Source organism: Parambassis ranga, chromosome 24, assembly GCF_900634625.1.
Source record: "Parambassis ranga chromosome 24, fParRan2.1, whole genome shotgun sequence".
In the NCBI taxonomy this organism is placed as follows: Eukaryota; Metazoa; Chordata; class Actinopteri; family Ambassidae; genus Parambassis; species Parambassis ranga.
The window spans coordinates 6,055,654-6,073,107 of NC_041043.1; the positions used below are offsets into that span (position 1 = coordinate 6,055,654).

Here is a 17,454-nt window from a genome sequence, read left to right on the forward strand (position 1 = left end):
TGTTCAAACAGTCAAGACCCTTGAAGTTGGATGCATGCACGCACGCGTAGGTACGCACACACACACACACACACACACACACCAAAATGTCCCGAGTGTCTCCTGACGGTTGTCTGCAGCATTCCATCATGATTGTCATCATGATGACTTTATTATATGAACAACCAGTCAGACTGGTTCAGTGTATTTTATGCAAGCACTAAAACCGTGAAAAACATCAAGTAAAAGCGAAAACACACACAGATAATCGTCCCAATGATTACCAAGTTTCCAGGTTCTGACATCAGTCAGTCTGAGGTCTTTATTTACCACCAGGACTAAACGACAGACTTTGTTTGCCGTGAACCTTTTTATCAGCTGGAAGTGTGAATTCAGCCCACTGACACACACACACTCAAAGGTGATCAGAGCAGCACTTCACACTAAAATATACTAAAACGCACACAAAAAAACAAGCCACAACCAACAGAAACAAAAATATCCACTCAGGAAACTCATCCAACTGACAGTTTAACAGACGGACCGATTGTTTAAGCGCAGCACCTAATGAGAAACAAATACAAGAAAATGCTACAAAATAACACAACTTTATGGCACTAGTTAGAATAGAATAGAATATACTTTATTAATCCCTTTGGGAAGGTCCCTCAGGGAAATTCAGGTACCAGCAGCAATACAATACAACGGATCCCAGTTCTACATCACCGTGCAGCTGACCCCATGGATGGACAGGACTTATGTTGCCTTTGGGTGTGTATCTGTTATATTATTTCATTTCTATACAATCTTAAGTGTGCAGTTGTAATGAAATTTATTTTTTTCCTCTTTTCTTTCATAGTGGTAGTCAAGTTGTTGAAGGTGTCGACGTGCTAAGGAGATTAGAAGAGGCCCCAACTCCTAAGTATATCATTTGTGAAATGATGTATGTGTTTCATTAAACTGATACAAACACACAGACAGTGACACATTTTGTTCTACACTATCTTTAAATATTATCACTGCTGTGTTCAGCTCATTGTCTCTTTACTGACCTTATAGTTCTTTGTTCACACTGTCTACGTACATACATTTACACAAAAAACACCACAGCTGTAAATGCACTTAGGACCTGAAGCAGCATATGTACGTGGCACAGAGTCACATTGGTGTGTCTGATTCAGTCTTTCTTACAGACCATTGTCTGTAATGTAATTGTCTTCCCAGATGTAAATCCTGCAGGGTCCTATACTTTGATACACATCACTCAGCCAGGAGGCTGTCACCCTGGGTGCGAGGCTCAGTATGTTTTAGAGACTCCAGCGCCATCTTTGTTTCTCTTCTGCAATGGTAAACAGAGATATTTTTCTAACTTGTGCTGGTATGGCGGGTCAATATCATGTAGACGTTTCAATAGATGTTCTTCCTGCAAGGACAAAAAGGTTCACTGAGACAGGGCTGCCAAATGTCAAGATCAAAAGAGGATGCACATTTAAGCAGTGGGGAGGGATGGGAAAGAAGGAACTTACAGTGAGGAAATTGTAAGCCTTTGGAGTAAATTTGTACACAAGGTCAAATGAAATTTCACTGGCGGGGGCGAGCACATGGAGGTGGAGGTGACCTACTGAAATGTAAGGAGGCTGATGGAACCCCAGCCTGTGAAAAAAACCACGACACTAATAATATAATATAATAAATATCATAAAATATATAATTTCCAGAGTATTGTTCTTAACACACAAACACAACCTGTCTCCACCGACCTTACGTCCTTCATATTAGTGATCCCTTGTTCATGCAGTACAGCTTTCCCCAATTGAGCCATTTGTTTAACTGTTGAATGCAATAACGTATTATAATATGTATATTTTCACCTGAATATTTCTGTTGCATATTATATTTAGTCACAGATCAGATTTGTGTCCTGACTGACCGACGTTGATGTGTCCCCTGTGCAGCGAGTGGCAGCTGTGTATGTGCTCTCTGGGTACCACCAGGAAGTGATGAGGAGCAGCAGGGTAAATGTCTCTGAAACACACCAGATCTTTATTCTGTGGGAGGAGGAGGAGGAAATATCTGTGAACATCCCATCTTTGACACCACTTTGTTCCACAGTAAGTCCTCTTTCCTGTGGGTTTTTTGGTTCAGAATGTTGCAAGTTGACCTAGTTCTCATTTTCTCCCACCTGTTGCTTATTAGATCACAAAGAGAAGAAGATGTTCACACGTTTTTATCCAAGCACTTTTTATATTACAGTGGAAACATCACCAAAAAGGCAAAATAGAAATTCTGTTATTGTTTTTCTAATATAACGTTTTCCATGGACATTTCCTTTTAAGTAAACATTTTTTTTTTAAATTTCCCTTTAAATGATCCTTTTTGAACTTTTATCAAATGTATTATAAATGAATAAAAAGACTCAGAATCACCTGATGTAATGCTGCTGAAATCTACATCAACAAACAGCACAGTAACTTCCTGGGTTGGTCTCGAGTAACTTTGTTTAATCCCTGAACACAGTTTGACTTTCCAGATGTTAAAACCTTCTTACCTTCTTAATGATTTTAGTTTCTTTGTCTCGGCCGTTCGCTATTAGGCAGAAAATACAAAACTCTTCATCTGAGTCGGCTGCGTCCGTCGTCATGTTTATGGCCGTCTGTCTGAACCCTTACTGTCAATGGTCTGAACGCTCTGAACATGCCGAAGATTGTCTATACATGGGAGGAAGTATTACTCCTCCCATTATCCTTACGAAGACGTAAAAGCTATTGATGAGAAAACCTGCGAGTACCCAGCGTGACCCGTCATTATTAGATTAAGGGTTAAATCAGTACAACTTGAAGAATACATTATTACAGAGACATTTATATATTTAATTTTAGGCGTAAATGGCAGGAAATGCTGACGTATGTCCTGTTTGTGGGCTCGTTATGTTTGTGGTGAAAACAATTATTATATTTACATCAAAGTTCTAATGTGGAGTCTGAAAACAGACACTGAGTCCATTCTTTATTTCTCTCACGTTATTTTATCCAACCTGAAAGTGAGTTTAAATCTATGCAGAGTGACTCATCCTCTCAATTAAAGATCTATGAACGGTAATGACTTCCCTGTTACATCAGGATGACTTCCCATAAACTGACAGTAAGGAACATGAGATCCATCTATTGGGAAGCAGATTACAGCCTCTCAGTTCAGTCTTTTATCTTTATTTTTTAATTCGAGATACAACATGACCCATTGTTATATATATATTTATGTATATATTTAACATTTATTTAACTTTTAATTTTGCAATAGGACAATAAATAGATCCTTAGTGATTATCACAGAACACAGCAGTTTTGGATTCACGAGAAATAATACTTAGGGAACATTCACAGTTACAACACTGAACATGAAGCGGTAACTGGCATTAGTGAACAATATGGCAGCTATCATTAATAATAGTGGTGTCAGACATTCGCTGTACTGCATAGTCATGCACTACAAGCTTGTGTCAGATATAAAGGATGTAAATGCACATTTCCCCTTCTGTGTTAGTAGATGTGAATTGTTAGTAAGTGGCATATCACTGATGATCCCTTTTCCACCTGTTATTAAGCAGAGCAGAGGCTGAGTCAGCTCCCCTCACGTACTAATGATTTAACAACAATCAGTAACAATTTCACATTGAAGAAGTGCTTCATTACAACGGGCCACAACACAGCATGGACTGCCGATTAAACCTTGTAGTGCAAAAAGCGACGTTGCATTGAACTTCTACTGGCTGAATGTCACAGAACAATGATGTACAAATCAATGGTAAAGATGGGATAAGTCAATACTGTCAACTGAAACATTTAACACAACATTCTACATATATATAAAAAGAAAATGATAAAAAAAGAACATTCTTTGTAAAAACAGAAATATAAAACATCTAAAGATATTTTTAAAAATATGAAGAGCATAAAACAATTATGAAATTAAAAAGAGAATATTTGGTCATCAAAAAAGTATTCTGGCTCTACCAGCTGTTTTCAATGGTACGGGGAGTTAAAACTTCATTGTGTTTATGAGAAAATGTAGACATGACAGCCTTTAAGGGAAGTGAACATTTCCCCTGTAAACTTAATCTGATGATTTAAGATCAGCTCCATTTTCCATTTTCCATTCAAGTTTCAAGTTCATAGCAACAGAATAAAACAAAAGTTTACCACTCAAAATTTCTTCTGTACATTCCCAGACAAATTATATCAGGCATTAGTTCTGCAGCACCGTCTTTATTTTTTCATACAGTTCTTTTTGGGAAATCCAAGGTAACATAAGCAGAATGGCTTCTTCAGCAGCTCTCAGCCATGGCGTCTCCTGCCCTCTCTCCTCATAAGCTTATGGTGGCGAGGCAGTCTGCATGCTGGGGAAGCTGAAGCTGCAGTCTGATGTCTACAGCAGCCATTGAACTGAGAGCAAACACATTTTCCCCTCTAAACAGATGGTGGACCAGACCCCTCAAACCAGGCTACCGACGGCTGGCGTCTGGGCTCCGTCATCAGTCAACAAAAACTCCATGGGCTGCTTCGTTGCGCAGAGTATTTAGTGTCATTTGTGGGTAGCTGGGTCTGCCTCCAGGTGGTGCGTACTAGACTTGGGGGTGTTTGGTTTTGGTTTTAGGTTTTGGGGTAGTGGATCACAGAGTGAACAGTGAAGCAGCATGAGCAGATGAGCGGCTACTCGAAGGTCCAGACCTCCAAACTGTGAATGTTGAAGTCCTGCTGGGTGGAGAGTGGCTGGTTGTTAAAGGTGGCACATTTGTTGGTGGTGCCTCGGTACAGCTCAGCATCCAGCCACAGACCCAGCTGACCCCTGTAGAGTGGGCGGACAGAGAGGATTTCATGGTCAGAAAATAATGCACAAATGGGAAAACTCTCCACGACATGAGACACAAAGCTGGTAGATGTACATACCCTCCTCCTCCCAGCTGCAGAGAATCAGTGTTCCCTTTCACAAAGTAAGAATTCTCCCCGGTCCAGCGGTAAACCTGAAAATATTCAACTAATTATGTATCATAATGAGGCTTGAAACCAAACAGTAAGAGATTCAAAATGTACCGTATTACAAACCTTGATTTCAGGACAGAAGCTATAGAGGAAAGTCTCTCCGGTGCCATAGAAGTGTTCACTCACTCTAAAAGGATGAGTTGAAAATGCCCCAAATATCTGTAATAGAGAGTCAGAAAATATCACATTAACACTACCTCTATCATGACATAACAGCTATGTTTATTATCATAGGTGTAGTTTTTAGTTTCTACCACTAGATGTCACCAAAGGCCTTTGTATGACTGGCTGGTGGGTGGGACAGCCAATGAGTGCAGGAGTGGACACATCCGACCAAGCACGATAAATATGTACAATGTCATTAAAATTTAAATGTAGAGTAAACATGAAGTCTTGTTATTATGTCTTCTACATGGGTTGAAGCTTTTCCCCATCATCTCACCAAAAACTGTGTCTAAAGATCAACAATTGGAGTAATGCCCTTTCCTTGCTGAATTGTGTTTCTTTAGTGTGAAAGGGGCTATAGTGTGAATATACCTGGTTGTCCATGTCTTTGATGACCAGCAGAACAGGACTATCCACGTCTGCCAGGTTCCTGTACAAAGTCTTCAGACTGGTCCCATGTTTCACAGTGCTGTAGGCCAGTCTCCACGGGTAGCCCTGCGCACGGGCTGGCAGGCGACAAGCAAGCTGCAGAACAAACGGGTCAAACACTATGAAACACTGGACTGTATGTTCAGTAAGTAGGTGTTGTACAGTATATTTGATCATTACCTTCTCGACATGCGTGTCCTGCAGCAGATCACTGGTGTCGCTGAGTATGGGCAGTGCTTCCATAGACAAGTCTCCATCACAGCTGCCAAAACTCTGCCGACGTTTGGCCTCATCAATGGTGATGATCTAGAGCACATAAAATATAAAGACTTTACTGCCTGTTCAACACATGAAAAAACTGCTGTTGATGATTGTATTTAATATGTCAATGTGTGGCAGAACTCACCTCCCAGCTGCATGATGCGGGGTCACTGAAGAAGTTATCGATCATGTCCAGCTCGTCTTTCTCCACCACAACAAAGCCCTGCTCTCGAGCCTCCTTGCCGTACACATCGGGGGACAACTGAACGAAAAACATGTACAAATCGTTCACCCTAGAACACAAAGAGCAGGTTAGTATGTTGCAGACAAAAACAGCTGGATTTACTTTCATATATGAATAAATAAAAAATATATTCATTTATGAATAAGCTTTATCATTTCACCTTTCCTGTGGCACAGCAAACCAGTACTCCGGCTGTTTTCCATGGCCTACAAAAGAATGGGCAGGACTTGAGGTCATGCAAGTGGCAAAGGACTTCCTCATTGGCTTTCCAACTCTGAAGCAGAGAAACATTGGAGGGTTTTTGCTCCTCTCCTCTGATGATAAAAGCATGTCTGCAAGAAAAATATAAAATCATTTAACACATAAAAATACAAGTACTGTGACATAAAGGATTTTGTCATGGGTTTGATGTTTAGTTTGAAATTTGCACCTTCTATCGGAGCCTGGATCCTCTCCCGCAGCCAGGACTTCATCTCTGCATCATAGTTTTTCTTGCGTTTCTCCTCCTCGCTGAGTTCACTCCCCTCTACTGGTCCATCCAGACTTTGTCCCTTTACATCCTTCAGGCTCGACTTCCTGTTTTGGTCCACTGGTGCATTGATTATTTCATCATCCACACCATTTAGCAGCTCTTCGGTTCGGTTAGATTGTAGATCTTTGGTGTCAGTTACGTCTTGGGCTGCAGGTTTATCACATTGTTTTTCAGTCTCTACGGATGATTGTATTGACTCCCCCTCCTCGATGGAGCTGTTCTGAGCCACACCTTCATCCTCTTCATCATCCAGCTTCCCTTTAGTTTGTCCAAACATCGACTTGTCCTGGAATTCTTCTCCGCCGGGACAGCTTGGTCGCAACAGTTCATGTTGGTCCCTGCTGACAATGCTGTGGGATGTGGAGGATGTGCCCTCTGCCTCCTCGGTGCTGTCATTGACTGTCGGCTCGAGCTCAGTGAATCCTTCGTCAGAAGGAGATTTTTCTGTCTGCTCGCCCTCTGTATTATTAAAACACAGTTTTTACTGCAGCCAAAAATACCACGAGCAGTGCCTAATTTACAGTCAACTGTCAGCAAAACAGCGATAACACTTATGAGTAATAGGTTTGTGACATCAAGGAAAAAGGAGTCAGTATGAGGAAAACCAGCAAATCTATTTTCCAGCCCAATTCAATTTCAACACCAAATGCAGAATATGTTACCTGACAGGGTTGATTCAATGTCATCAAGAACTATTGGTCTTTTTTTATCTGCAGCTTCGTAGCGACTGAAGGGGTTAAGCTCCTGTTCTGACGGCAGCTGCTCCCACTCGCCAGGCCTGTACACAGGACACAGATCCTGGGGTAGGTCTCTGTGAGGTCACCGCGCACAACACATGCCGCAAACAAAGATTTGGGGAGAAAAAAAAGAGGAGGAAAAACAAACAGAAAATGTCCAACATAAATTAAAATGATGCACAACTTAAAAAAGAAAACAAATGCACAAGACAACAACTGAAATCATAAATAAGACAAATAATGAAGGAGTCAAAAAGCTCTAAAAATAAAGTCAGAACACGTATTTGAAAGATTCATTCATGAAAAGACAAACAGAAATGTGGCCCATATCAAATGAAATCAGAGTTTTTGATATTTAGATGAGCAGAACAGACACTGGGAAGAACATGAAAGAGCTGAGGCCTGAAAAGATGTTTAGAAATCAAGCAAAGGCTTTGTTTTAGGAGCTCTTACGATGGCAGAGCGTCTTTGAGCTTCATACGTGACACGTCATCATACAGCGCTACAGAGACCACCTCCTCCATGGGGCAGATGAGGCCGTACTCCTCGCAGCCGTGCTCGATCACCAGCGGGTCGGACTTGTGGGGGTCAAACATGATGTTGTTGGGTGTCACAATTAACACGCCTCCAACGACTCCCTGTGGAGAGCAAAAGGAATTGATTTTGCCTGTCCAATAAAACATAAATAATAATAACTTGAGTGTTAATGTGAACTTACCATGCCGTCAGTGAAGTATTTGCAGCTCATCTTAATGAATTTTACTGTTGAGGGGCTCTCATCCTCTGAGTTTGGTGAGAGCTCACGCCGAATAGATGCTGACCTGCAGCTTGGGACACCATCCTGAAAGACACCAGGTCTGAATGTTATTGTTGTTTTCAGCATTTGTGTGAACAGAATATTTACTTTGAGGTATAACCCTTCTAAACAACAAAGTTGTTCCAAAGGGGAATTTAGTTTTCATAAACTAGAAAAGCATTCCCTGAAGAAAATGCAAGTTTGATTGCTGCAGCTGAAAAGTAACAGACAGACAATATGACAGTTGTGATGTTAACAGTCTGATCAATAAGCAGAGTATGGGTCCTTTGTGAATGTTTTCCTGTATCCATGGTAATGGTAATGGTTTATCAGACAAAAAATATGGACACCGTCAGAATCGCAAGATGTTGCTCTACAAAGTGGTGCAATTTTTATGTCTATGATGTCAAAGATGTGGAATTGTCAGCGAGTTAGAAAATATGGTTGCTCTGCTTCTCTTTTTGGTTTTACATTATGCCTTAATGGAAGAATGACCGGTACTCTCCCCAAACAGCTGGCTGTACGGGCAAAACGGTTTGGTGTTCAGTTTTAGGAGTCACACCGTCAGAAAGCTAACGAGTGTTCCTTCGAACCGATATAAAAATTATCCCAGTTAGATGGAAGGTGCAGGCCTGAGCGCAGGTTAGAGAGATTTTGTTTAGGCATCCCCTCAGCCTCTCTCCACTCTGCTGAAGATTCCGCCCACTCTGGCCCTCAACATTCCACCCAATACACACTAATGTTAAACTCAGAAGAGACCTCAAAAACCACTTCATCTTTAATCACCTGCCATTTGAAGACAGAGCTGAATTTCCAAATTCTGTATACAAGTTTTGAAGACCAAGATGTTTGAAGTATTTCAAGCTGTGAATGGTCTCTCTTGAAATTTGTAGGAGTAGCATTCTGCAGAAGACATGTTTTGAAGGGCTCTCTCATTGACTCCCATGTTAATTTGAGGGTGGAAAATGTTTAATAATTTTAATATTATAATATATTTAATTATTATTGGAGGTTTCTGGGAATGTCCTGAATGAGCTGAATCTTTTGATGTTTGAACGGTTTGAATTGGTCAATGCATGCTGAAGATATACTGAGCCAAAAAACGTACAGAAGAATAACAATAATAAAGACGTAGAATCTCAAGGGTTTGATTGCTTTGCAGCAATCAAACTAATTAACCCCCCAAAACAGAACCTTTAGGATCTAAGGGTAAAATTGATTCAAATCCACTTCAGTCACTTCAGACAGCTAAGCAGTAAAACTCCTGCTGCTACATGGCCACAGGGACGAGTCATTCTTCTGGTGCTTACTTACATGTGCTGACTTCTCAGTTGAGCCATTAGTAATGGAGGAACTTGTAGACTTGAGGTCAGTTTCTGACTGGCCTTCATCGGGGACAAACAGCTTCTGTAATAATATGTAATGGACAGTAATAATTGTCAGGTAAGGAGAGCGCAGCAGCATTAAGTGGTAGTGTCATCATTCTCACCTGACCAGGATATACACTGCGGGAAAACAGCTTGTTCAGCTGGACCAGTTTATTTGGGGTGATGTTAAACTTGAGTGCGATGCTGTTGAGGGAATCATCAGGTCCCACCTGTGACAACAGATCAGATTCCACTGTGACAGGTAACAAACACTACACAACATCTGTCAGTCAGCCTGTAGTGTGTGTTAGTCAAAGGTGATGTTACTCACAATGACCTCCACTGTGCCTGGTGGCCTTTTCCTCTCCATTTTTGCCTGAGCAATACTTTTACAGCCATTACCTAAGGGAGCAACAGAAAAAGGAGGCTCTTTTAAAATAATGGTGGTGCATAAAAAACACAAGACTTTCTAATTATCCTTTTTTCTTCTTCTTTCTTCTTGTGATTGAGCACCAGTAGTCTGTCCCCTATCATTATCCAAACTTAAAACACTGCACACACTGAAGCATTTATTGCAAATACACACAGTCGATCTGATCCTTGCAATAGACAAGTCAGCATTTTTTTCCCTTGCCAGGAACTGGGGAGCTATTAGTGCACCACTCCCTGACTGGCTCATTACACAGCTGCCCATTCCATGGAAACAGAGGGCATGACTAAGCATTCAACTCTTCACTGTTACCAAGCATCTAAGACCAAGTCTTTATCAATGCATGTTTTTGCTCATAGCATGTATATATCCAGAGATTTCTGTTACCAAGCATCTAAGACCAAGTCTTTATCAATGCATGTTTTTGCTCATAGCATATATCCAGAGATTTGTTGCCATTGCACAACATCAAATTGACATCAATACTGCCTGCAGCTTGTTTCTGCAGCTTTTACATAGCTGACTGAGCCTCTGCACGAAAAACAGGAGTGTATTATCGTCATAAACATACAGTGCTAGCTGATGATAACCACTACAAACAGACCGAGCAACAGATTTGTTATTCAGTGCATATGAAGTGATATTGGTCCATTGCTTTAGTCATTCATATATATATATATATATATATATATATATATATATGTATATGAATGAATATATATATATAACTTCTATTAAACTATAGAAATGTAGTTGATTACACATTAAGCACTATCAGCATTAACACAATGACATAAAACAAGCAAATGTGTGATCCTGTGTCTTCATTGTCCCCATCAACTATAAAGCCGTACAGCTTATTGTGCAACTTCCTGTTTTTAAAAGTGCTGCTTCATCACAAATGATTCCCAACAGAATACATTAAACAGTGATTCTTCTAAGAACAAGAAGTCACAGATGCAACAGAAACTCTATGTCACATGTGACAATATAACAGCTATAGAAGGGGATTTTGATTCATCAGATTAGGCAGTAAAGCTATAATAATAAGTCACACGGCACATCAAAGATTAGTGCATTCAGCCATTCAGATAATAAACGGAGTGAGAAGGGAAAGATTACTTGATCTTTTGTGCCATCAGTTTAACAGCGACTTATCAAACCTGTCAAACAAGCAGGGCATAAGTCACAGGAAAATGCACTGATACCTGTGTGTCTCTACTGTACATGTGATCCTGAAGGAAACCTGGAAGATCACAGTGCACCAAAATCTTACCTGAGCCTGCAGGTGGCTTTGCTGTTACCCTCTGCAGATCTGTCTTCTTGTTGGGATCGCTGCCATTTGAGATGTCCGGACAGGAAATGATGGCCGGGTTCTGCTCACTCACACTCTTTTCTGACTGGCCCGGCTTGAGCTGCCTCCGCCTTTTCAGCCTAAAGGAGATACCACAGGAATAATAATAATAATATCAATCAATCAATATTTTTTTTAAATCCACTTGACAACAACCCATAACAACTCTTTCAGGATCAATAAACAGACAGTCACTGTTAAATCAGAAAAGTTCTTGTTCTGTCAGTGTTGAATTCTGAAAGGTATGCGGCACATTTCTAGCATGTGTCACTGTCTTACAATGTTTTGCATTTCAAGCATTTCCCCCCATTTTTACATATTGTGCCAAACTCTGTCCTCATGACACGGCACATACCTTTGGTCTAAAGTGTGTAAAAAGTGTAACAATGCCTAACTTTTTACTCTCTCCTTGCTTTGCTGTGTCAGCTGTACTGTAATCTCAGGCTGCCCTGTCTCTGTTAAATCATTGATGGGCAGTGGAGTGATGTAATGCCATCTCCAGATCCTGTTGGGGTTCATTAAAAGGGGGACACTGCAGTGCAGAGGAACCACAAGGTAGTGGTGCATTAAAAGAACAAACTGATCTATGGAACACTCTGATGGACAGTGTGGTAATGCCGACCTGCACAGCTCTGAGGAAAAAGAAGAAAAAACAGAGAGGGAGCTCCTTAAGTGCCCTAATGGAAAGAAAAGATGGGGTCGATACGCCTGCAGACAGACACAGCTCAGGCCTCTCAGGTCACTCTCCCACTTTAACCGATGCAGCAAGCATCTGGTAGTGAACTCAAGAATCTACATTCCCCGACAGCACCATCTGTTTTACTCAGGGGCATTTCACTGCCTGCGTCTTCATCATCCTCTAATATTTAACCCTGCTTCTCTCCCACATAGCCTGCAATTTGAAAATAATGTTTTCATCCTTAATATAGTAAAAAAAATGTAAGACAGACTTCAGTAAAAAAAAACCCGACCTAGTCAAATGTTCACATGTAATTGTTTCATAATCGCATAAAATGAAGAAACAATGTGCTACCACACACACTGATTACATAAATACCCCTGGAGACAACAGACACATATGGCAGTAAAAGTATCTCCTCTCCTCAGTCTCCATAAAGACAGTCAAGTCACACCACTAATTAAGCACTACGAATTTTTTAATATTACAACTGCAGATTTTAAGCCACTCCTAATTAAATGTAAGTCTCTGCTATGATCATCCGTCTGTCTATACTAGATCTGTATTAGGACTTAATACAGTCAAATAAACAGCACCATTTAATTTAAGTAAATACATGGATTTATTTTGTTATTCTATTTGATTTTGATTAGTTTGTTAAGACTTCCACTTTGACACAGGCTTGTTTTCCCTTCTAGTTTTTAACATCAACCGTTTAAATGTTGTGATTCAACAAAACGTGAAAACGTTAATAGTTGTTACAGGCACTGTGTATGTGTGCCTCATACTGACCTTTGCTCCATTTGACAGGAAGCGAGGCTGCTTATGGGGAGGTACATGTCACAGAGCAGTCGCTGTGTTTTAAGATAAGACCTATTTTTGTTCCTGACATGTCCAAACTGTCCAAACATATAGGACTTTTTTTCCTGCACATTTTGCACAGTACCTCCACATGAACACAGGCTGTGACTCTCTATCTCTACATTGTTTGTTAGTTATACTCTTATATTTTAAAGTAACCTCTGGCAAAAGAACTTCCTCTGGGAATAATACAGTTTTATCTTATCCCATTAAGGACAGATGCACTCCCTACCTAATAATGACTGTGATGGCGCATTTCTCTCCATTATGTAATAGTTGCAGCGTAAACCAATCAGAGCAACAAAACACAGGCATGACAAATGGCTGGTTTGCATCAGGCTGTCAGCCGTAACCTGAGACACAACAAGAAAGAGTCAAGCCCATTAGGCTTCACTGCATCACCTCACAATACATCACAAATCCATAGTTTACCCTGATATCAAAACTACATGCACCGGGCAACTAAGGTGCATCTAAAACGCCACACTTCTTATATTGTATTTTTACTTAGTGTACACAACAACAACAAAAAAATACATTACTCTGTATCAGTGCTTCCTGCAGCTCTCTGGTAGACAGCACCTGTACAAACGTCAGACACAGACAGCTGACGTTTGGTCACATCCTGCAAATTTCTCATTTGTCCCTACACCGCAACTGTGATAAGCCTCTTGCCACATAATTCCTGATATCATGTTTCTCAGTGCTGCCAAATATCCAATTCAGCTTCATCCCAGTGGGGCCAAAGCCTGCAAGGTCTCATCGTGACGCATGACTGGGCTACAAAGCTGTGTAAGGTGCTACAGGTCACAGAATCGTGACTCAGGAAGCTATGGGGGATAATCAATCAGTAGAGGACCATGACAAGGAACAAATAACAGTGCAATGGAAAAAAACTACACATGGTCACATTTAACAATAAAACCTGTCTATATAAAAGTTTTGGACTTTATACACCTTTAAGTGAGCCACTGATTGCCTGACATGGAACAGAATAAACAGCATTTACAGGAGGCTCTTCCAGCAGATATATTCTACATAGATACAGAATTCACCCATTAAACTGGCCAGCCATTGTGCACCAGTAAGAATAATTATGGAGGAGAAACCTGACACTGTAATTGCTCTGTAGTCTCAAAAACTGGATGTATCAAGTAAAAGGACAAAATCAACATTGATCCAGCTCTCTGATCCATAGTTTGCAACAATGTTTGCATTTTATTCCCCCTTTGCACATTTTGCTCTTCACGCATTTCTTTGATAATGAAATATATTAGTTAGAAAGATGTCAGTGGTAATAATATGCACAACACAGTTTGGTTACCTGAAAAAAATACCAACATAAAAATGCAAATTTAGCAGCCCCTTACCTGGCAAAATATCCCGGCTTCCTGTCTCTCTTTTCCATTAGGCCAGGCTCCTAAACCTGCATGTAGTTAAATGCATCCATACAACCAACCACACACACACACACACTTAAGTGTGTCCAAGCCGGCGGTCACAGCCTGGAGAAGCTCACCTCTCACACCGTGCTCTCACACCTTTTTCTTGTCCTGCAGGGGAGAAAGAAGCAAGCGGATTAGTAAGCTTATTGTAAGTGCCTCCTCCTCCTCCTCCTCTTCACTTCACTCAACAACACTCACCACACTGCAAAAGCCCAATAACAGATCATCAGCTTAAGTGGAGGTCGATGAAAGCAGTCTATAATATAATAAGCATGTCAGGTCAGTGAGCTGACAATGACTGACCAAAGCGGTGGAAAATGCAGCACTCAGCTACAGGAGTCACATCTGCTCACTGTCCCCACAGTAAACATGAATGTTATTATGTAATGTAGCATACACACAGCGAATGTTTATTCTAGCAGTATCAGTTTGCCAGTCCGGTTGATGTAAACATGGCGACGTCATCATGGCGACGTTACCAGCTACCAGTGGAGTATTAAGTGAAACAAACGCTCGCATTTCACCTTAAAGGACAGACTTTAGGCAACGGCAGTTCATCCACGTGTGTTCAGGAAGTGTTATATAACAGATAAATGGCTCACTAAAGAGGAAACCCTAATCTGAAACAACAGTATCCTACCTAGCTGGATTCTCAGTGTGAATGCCTCTCCACGCAGCGCTGCACTGGTCAACTTCCAGCTTTTTTACAGTAGAGCAACGACAAACAAAAACACATCCAGCGGCGCTAACGTTAAAACAGCCTGAGCTCCGGCCAGGTTTAGGCAAACACAGGCACGGTGAGCAAGGTCCAGTCTCCCAACTGACTGGACAGCCAATGCTAACGGCGTTAGCTAGCTTTGTTTACAAGACAATAGCAACCTGGTGGAGATAGTAAGAATAATTAATCGGTTCATCCACCAAGCCGTTTTCTTACAATAGGTCATTCCTGTTTAACCTTAAACTAACACTGACGCCAAAAAGCGATATGCACCGACGCCTACCAACGCTAAATTTGGCTGGAAAACAGGTAGCTAGAATTGACCACTTACCTTGCGTGCATCCTCCTCAAACAGCTAATGAAAATGACGCCTCCTCCCTTTACAACGCCCCCTGGTGAAAAAACACAGACGCAACTCTACACTTTTCATGATTTTACTTGCTAACGTAATTCTAACGTTTGTCCGTGTAGTCTGATTTTATTGCTCGTTAATTGTATCTAATCACACCTGGTATAGATATATATGTATAACATAAACAAAAATACAATTGTGCCACACCAGATGGTGTAATAATACAATTAAGTATGTAATCCTCTTACAAATAGTGCGTGCTTCCCTGGTGGTCTAGTGGTTAGGATTCGGCGCTCTCACCGCCGCGGCCCGGGTTCGATTCCCGGTCAGGGAACTAGTTTTTGAAATATATTTCGGTTTTATTTCAACTGTTTTTCCTTTTGCACACACATTTATCATCCCAATATTTTTTACTCTACGAACAAGTTACTGCCTATTTGTAAATTGTCGTTAATAGTTGGGAGACTCTCCCACCTACCTCTAAGGTAGTTTACCATCTATGCCGCTAGGTGGCAACATTTCACCACAAAGCTGCAAAATTAAGTTATCCACACAAAAAAAAACCTTATAGCATGCTGAAGCACAGCTTGAATGCTGTAATTCATATGAGCTTGTTAGACCGTGAAGTCAAAGAAACCCCCTTCAAAAGAAATATCCACATCTCTACAACATTTTTTGGCAACATTTCTTGCACACAACTTCCATCTGATTCTTATTAGATGTTTATAACCCTAACCCTAACCTTCTAAGGTGGGGAAAGGCAGAGACCCCAGCAGCAGGTCTTCTGACTGGACACCCAACAATTTAACCAGTTCCTGCCTGGCTGTGTATCTTGGCAGTTATTTTGACAGGCGCTATCATTGTGAGAGAAGAGATAAGTTGTCTTAGGGATCGCCGTGGCGCCGGTGTGTCCCTCCTCTGGCCTGTTTAGACTCTCAACCCCACCACCCCCTCCTTTTACCCTTCTAGGAGCAAAGGATTGAGAGGGGGCTTGGTTGGGAGCAGGATTTGTATTGGCAGGGAACAGGGTCCCTGGGTTTCACCATCTATTTTCAATACCATCCAAACACTTTTTGTGACTCAGAAATAGGAGGGCTTAATGTGTCCGCCACCACCTCGCTTTCTGGAAATAAGGTTTTGTTCATCTCTAACTTTGTTGTTTTCTTATTCGTCCATATTCATCCAGTTTTTCTCTTCCTGGAAACACAGGGATGACTGGGAATCCACGGTAGCACATTGCACAGATTTTAAGTACTAAAAAATGCAAAGGATGAGTTCAAGTAAACTTTTGACTCTGTACATTTAATGTTTTCAAGATGTGCTTCTCAGACAGAGCTATAATATAAGTTTCTTACTGTCTCAGGTCTCCCTGTCATATACGATCATATACAGTAGACAGGTATTTTTATTTCACCCTCCAATATTAGATTTTTTATGGTGCCCACAAACAGATTGGCAGCATTACAGTGTCTGTTTTTTTGTGTTAATGTTACTTCAAAGACACACACACACAATTTCAATTGTGTCATAGTGCCTTGTTTTGTTTTGTGTGTGTTTGTGTGCATGTCATGCCAAATAAGTGCAGATATCTGCTTATATCTTTTACAGTCACAAAGGTCTGATCCACCCAAGGCCTTGGAGAGATTTAAAAATCATTTTGCTCGGACGTCACACTTCGAGCTTAGACTACAACCACCGATAATTTCAAGTACACCGTGGCAGCGAAAAGATGCAAAACCTAAACAGTGAAAAGAATATGTCACACAAATGATAACTAATAGAGAATATAGGGCTCATAATTCATTATAACGAGTTTTGTGTATTTTAGAAAAAATGTGTTTTTATCTGTGTGTTTATGGAAAGATGTACAAAATGCTGACACAATGTCAGGCAATAAACCAATTAGAGGAAGACATCTTTAAAGCAGCGGTGAAGATAAACAACTGTTTATATAAAATCCCATCAGATTTGAGGGTCCCACTTACAACCAGCTGACAGCTCTGACAGCACTGAAGAAGTTCACACTAAAAAAAAAATGAGGGAGGTGTGTTGACTTTCCTTTCAAACAT

General features: G+C 40.8%; 2 protein-coding genes and 1 non-coding gene across 7 annotated transcripts; 1 reads left to right on the plus strand and 2 right to left on the minus strand.

Annotated features, from left to right (window-relative positions):
- Window positions 1-600: 600 nt before the first annotated feature.
- On the minus strand, window positions 601-2,680 carry LOC114428742 (histidine triad nucleotide-binding protein 3-like). Its single transcript, XM_028397414.1, has 5 exons — window positions 2,528-2,680; window positions 1,910-2,027; window positions 1,740-1,809; window positions 1,506-1,632; window positions 601-1,402 (listed from the first exon to the last, which is right to left on the minus strand). The coding sequence occupies exons 1-5, from the start codon at window positions 2,618-2,620 to the stop codon at window positions 1,277-1,279; spliced, it is 534 nt and encodes a 177-aa protein (XP_028253215.1). The 5' UTR covers window positions 2,621-2,680; the 3' UTR covers window positions 601-1,276.
- Window positions 2,681-3,230: 550 nt separating this feature from the next.
- Window positions 3,231-15,404, minus strand: ncoa7b (nuclear receptor coactivator 7b). 5 transcript variants are annotated; one of them, XM_028396569.1, is made up of 17 exons: window positions 15,365-15,404; window positions 14,241-14,423; window positions 11,253-11,410; window positions 9,878-9,948; window positions 9,669-9,776; window positions 9,494-9,586; window positions 8,102-8,224; window positions 7,837-8,021; window positions 7,309-7,424; window positions 6,545-7,105; window positions 6,275-6,446; window positions 6,016-6,163; window positions 5,790-5,915; window positions 5,553-5,705; window positions 5,079-5,174; window positions 4,923-4,996; window positions 3,231-4,821 (listed from the first exon to the last, which is right to left on the minus strand). In XM_028396569.1, the coding sequence occupies exons 2-17, from the start codon at window positions 14,276-14,278 to the stop codon at window positions 4,686-4,688; spliced, it is 2,358 nt and encodes a 785-aa protein (XP_028252370.1). In that variant the 5' UTR covers window positions 14,279-14,423; window positions 15,365-15,404; the 3' UTR covers window positions 3,231-4,685. The 5 variants fall into 5 exon arrangements, with proteins under 5 accessions (XP_028252370.1, XP_028252367.1, XP_028252368.1 ...); XM_028396566.1 differs by having other exon boundaries at window positions 7,309-7,457; XM_028396567.1 differs by lacking the exon at window positions 15,365-15,404 and adding an exon at window positions 14,956-15,271 and having other exon boundaries at window positions 7,309-7,457.
- A 243-nt stretch (window positions 15,405-15,647) lies between these two features.
- trnae-cuc (transfer RNA glutamic acid (anticodon CUC)) lies at window positions 15,648-15,719 on the plus strand. The gene has a single exon. It is a non-coding gene; the product is annotated as a tRNA-Glu (tRNA).
- The last annotated feature ends 1,735 nt before the right edge of the window (window positions 15,720-17,454 follow it).